Raw genomic sequence first — 2,276 nt, 5'->3', positions numbered from 1 at the left:
GTGTGTGTGTGTGTGTGTGTGTGTGTGTGTCTGTGTGTGTAAAAAAATAATAAATACACCAAAGCTGACTTTCCTCCTTCAAAATGGTAGATCAAGGATCTTTCTCAACTCATTTTGGAGGTACAGAGAGAATGATAGAGAGAGAGATCAGCCACAGTAAGGAAACAGTAAAGTGGATAAAAATGAGAGGAAAAGTGCCAGGCTGTTTGCTCCCACCTGCCTTGACTTGAAAAAGAGAAAGAGGAAGAAGACAAAGAATCACAGACGCCTGGGAAGACTTGAAAAGGGGGAGCATGAAGGAGAGAAAAAAAGAGGATGAGGAGAGGAAGAGAGCCGATATGTGTGCAGCCCCAAAAGGCACGTCAGTGTTTGAAGCCGAAGCACTGGAACAAGCAGTTGCATCGACTTCATAGAGATCAGTCCGCGGGTAAACGACTGGAGTGGAAGGAGACGTTTGATACTGGGAGCGCTGGAGGGGAAGGATTGCTCATTAGACGCATCCGCCAGCACACCAAACCGTAGCCGTATATCTAAGGGACGAGGATATGTAAACAAGACTGATTTTTATTTTATTTTATTTTTTATCCATTAGAATGATTTTTTCTTCAGCTGACATCTTTTACTGTGTTTGGAAATTAGTAAATATTTTATAAACCTTGCTTAAGAACATTTCGGAAATATTATGAGTACAGTGGTCAAAGATGGAAAAGTTATTTACATACATGCAACAGTATATTAATTAATGTATTTAAACATAGATTTATAGCTAAATTAGGATCTTTTTTAAATTTTACAGCTGTGTCATTATTTATATGCTTTTGTTTATTTAATGTATTTCAGTTATCATTTTTAGTCTGTATCTCTAATGATTCCAACATGGCTAGGCCTTCTTTAACCATAATATTTTGCCGTGTTTAGCAGTGAGAAACTAGTGAAGGATAACATCCTTGTCAAAATGCTCTAGTGACTATCAGCTGTTTGGTTATGCTGTCTGTATGGAAGAGGGGTTGAAGTGTTCCTACTTAAGGTCGTAGCAGACACGTGAAAAGGAGGAGCTGTATCAGAAGAGATGCATGGCTTTAATATGTACAGTGCTTAGGCCATCAATTCAGTTCAGTTCAGTTTTATTTATAGTATCAATTCAAAACAAGAGTTATCTCGAGAAACTTTACAGATAGAGTAGGTCTAGACCACACTCTATAATTTACAAGGACCCAACAGTTCTAGTAGTTCCCTCCAGAGCAAGCAACAGTGCGACAGTGGCGAGGAAAAACTCCCTTTTAGGAAGAAACCTCGGACAGACCCAGGCTCTTTGTAGGCGGTGTCTGACGGCTGGTTGGGGTTGAAATGAATAGTGGCAATAACAGTCACAGTAAAAGATAATAACAGTGACTAAAAATAGTACTTTGTAGTTCATGGCATAGCAAGGCACTGCACGGCATTACAAGGCACAGCAGAGTGTAGCAGGGCGCCGCAGAGCGCACCAGGATATTACCAGCAACAAGGACAGCAAGGGCAATTGTTCCAAAACTGAATAGGAGAGTTCTACTTTAGGAGATCTACTTTAGGATTTTTGCTAAACCTAAATCTTGGGCAGTGTGTAATATATAGACAGACAGACGCTCGCATAGACAGACGTGCAGCAGTCTATTTGAATTACGCTGTGCTTCCTAATGATGTCTGACCCCTCCTTCGCAATAGGAGCCATATGTCTGACTTCCAACATGAAATCTCTCTCTCTCATTGTCTCGTCCCTTCGCTTGTTTGTTCTGCCTCTTTTTGTCCCTCTGATTAAAGAAACAAAGAATGAAAGAAAATGCCTCAGTGATGTTGCAGCTGTCTTGACTGTGAGATTTATTCTGCAAGGCCCTGTGTATGTGTGTCTATTTGCATTCCGGGGTGTGTGTGCGTGTGCGTGCGTGCACGGTTGTTCACATGCAGATGTAAGCTTTACCTCATTTACATTTAGCTCTAACAGGAATTTGTGTATGTCCAAAAATGACTGTATGTGGGACACTTGAACACGGAATTTGTGTGTGTGTGCGTGTGTGCGTGTGTGCGTCAGGCGATGTGACACAAGTTGACTATTTTATTCAACTTGTGGTTTAGCTTTTTAAACAGGCAGCTCCTCAGTCGGCCGTGCCTGGGCTACATAATGACGGACCCCAGTCCATTGGGTTTCCTGCTTTGTTCACACAGTAACTAACACACTGCAAGTACATACTGTACACAACCTCGCTTAATCATACTCTCTCTCTCTCTCTCTCTCTCTCTCT

The 2,276-nt window shown here is 41.6% G+C and overlaps 2 protein-coding genes and 1 long non-coding RNA gene across 3 annotated transcripts in view; 2 read left to right on the top strand and 1 right to left on the bottom strand.

The window, feature by feature from the left end:
* Positions 1-2,276, top strand: part of LOC116670157 (AT-rich interactive domain-containing protein 1B) — a 176,624-nt gene that overhangs the window by 85,271 nt on the left and 89,077 nt on the right. The window lies entirely within an intron of this gene.
* LOC116670158 (sodium-dependent lysophosphatidylcholine symporter 1-B) overlaps positions 719-2,276 on the top strand; it is a 223,924-nt gene continuing 222,366 nt past the window's right edge. Inside the window, exon 1 of the mRNA XM_032500542.1 lies at positions 719-746. Within this exon, the coding sequence (XP_032356433.1) occupies positions 743-746 (4 nt within the window). The 5' untranslated portion in view covers positions 719-742. The remainder of the gene's footprint in view (positions 747-2,276) is intronic.
* The window catches only part of LOC116670167 (uncharacterized), a 10,705-nt gene continuing 9,277 nt past the window's right edge, over positions 849-2,276 (bottom strand). Inside the window, exon 3 of the long non-coding RNA XR_004326951.1 lies at positions 849-860. This is a non-coding gene — a long non-coding RNA (uncharacterized LOC116670167). The remainder of the gene's footprint in view (positions 861-2,276) is intronic.

The sequence above is a fragment of the Etheostoma spectabile genome, chromosome 20 (assembly GCF_008692095.1).
Source record: "Etheostoma spectabile isolate EspeVRDwgs_2016 chromosome 20, UIUC_Espe_1.0, whole genome shotgun sequence".
NCBI classification, from domain to species: domain Eukaryota; kingdom Metazoa; phylum Chordata; class Actinopteri; order Perciformes; family Percidae; genus Etheostoma; species Etheostoma spectabile.
Note: the sequence above shows the minus strand (reverse complement) of the source record. Positions and strands in the feature narration are given on the sequence as shown.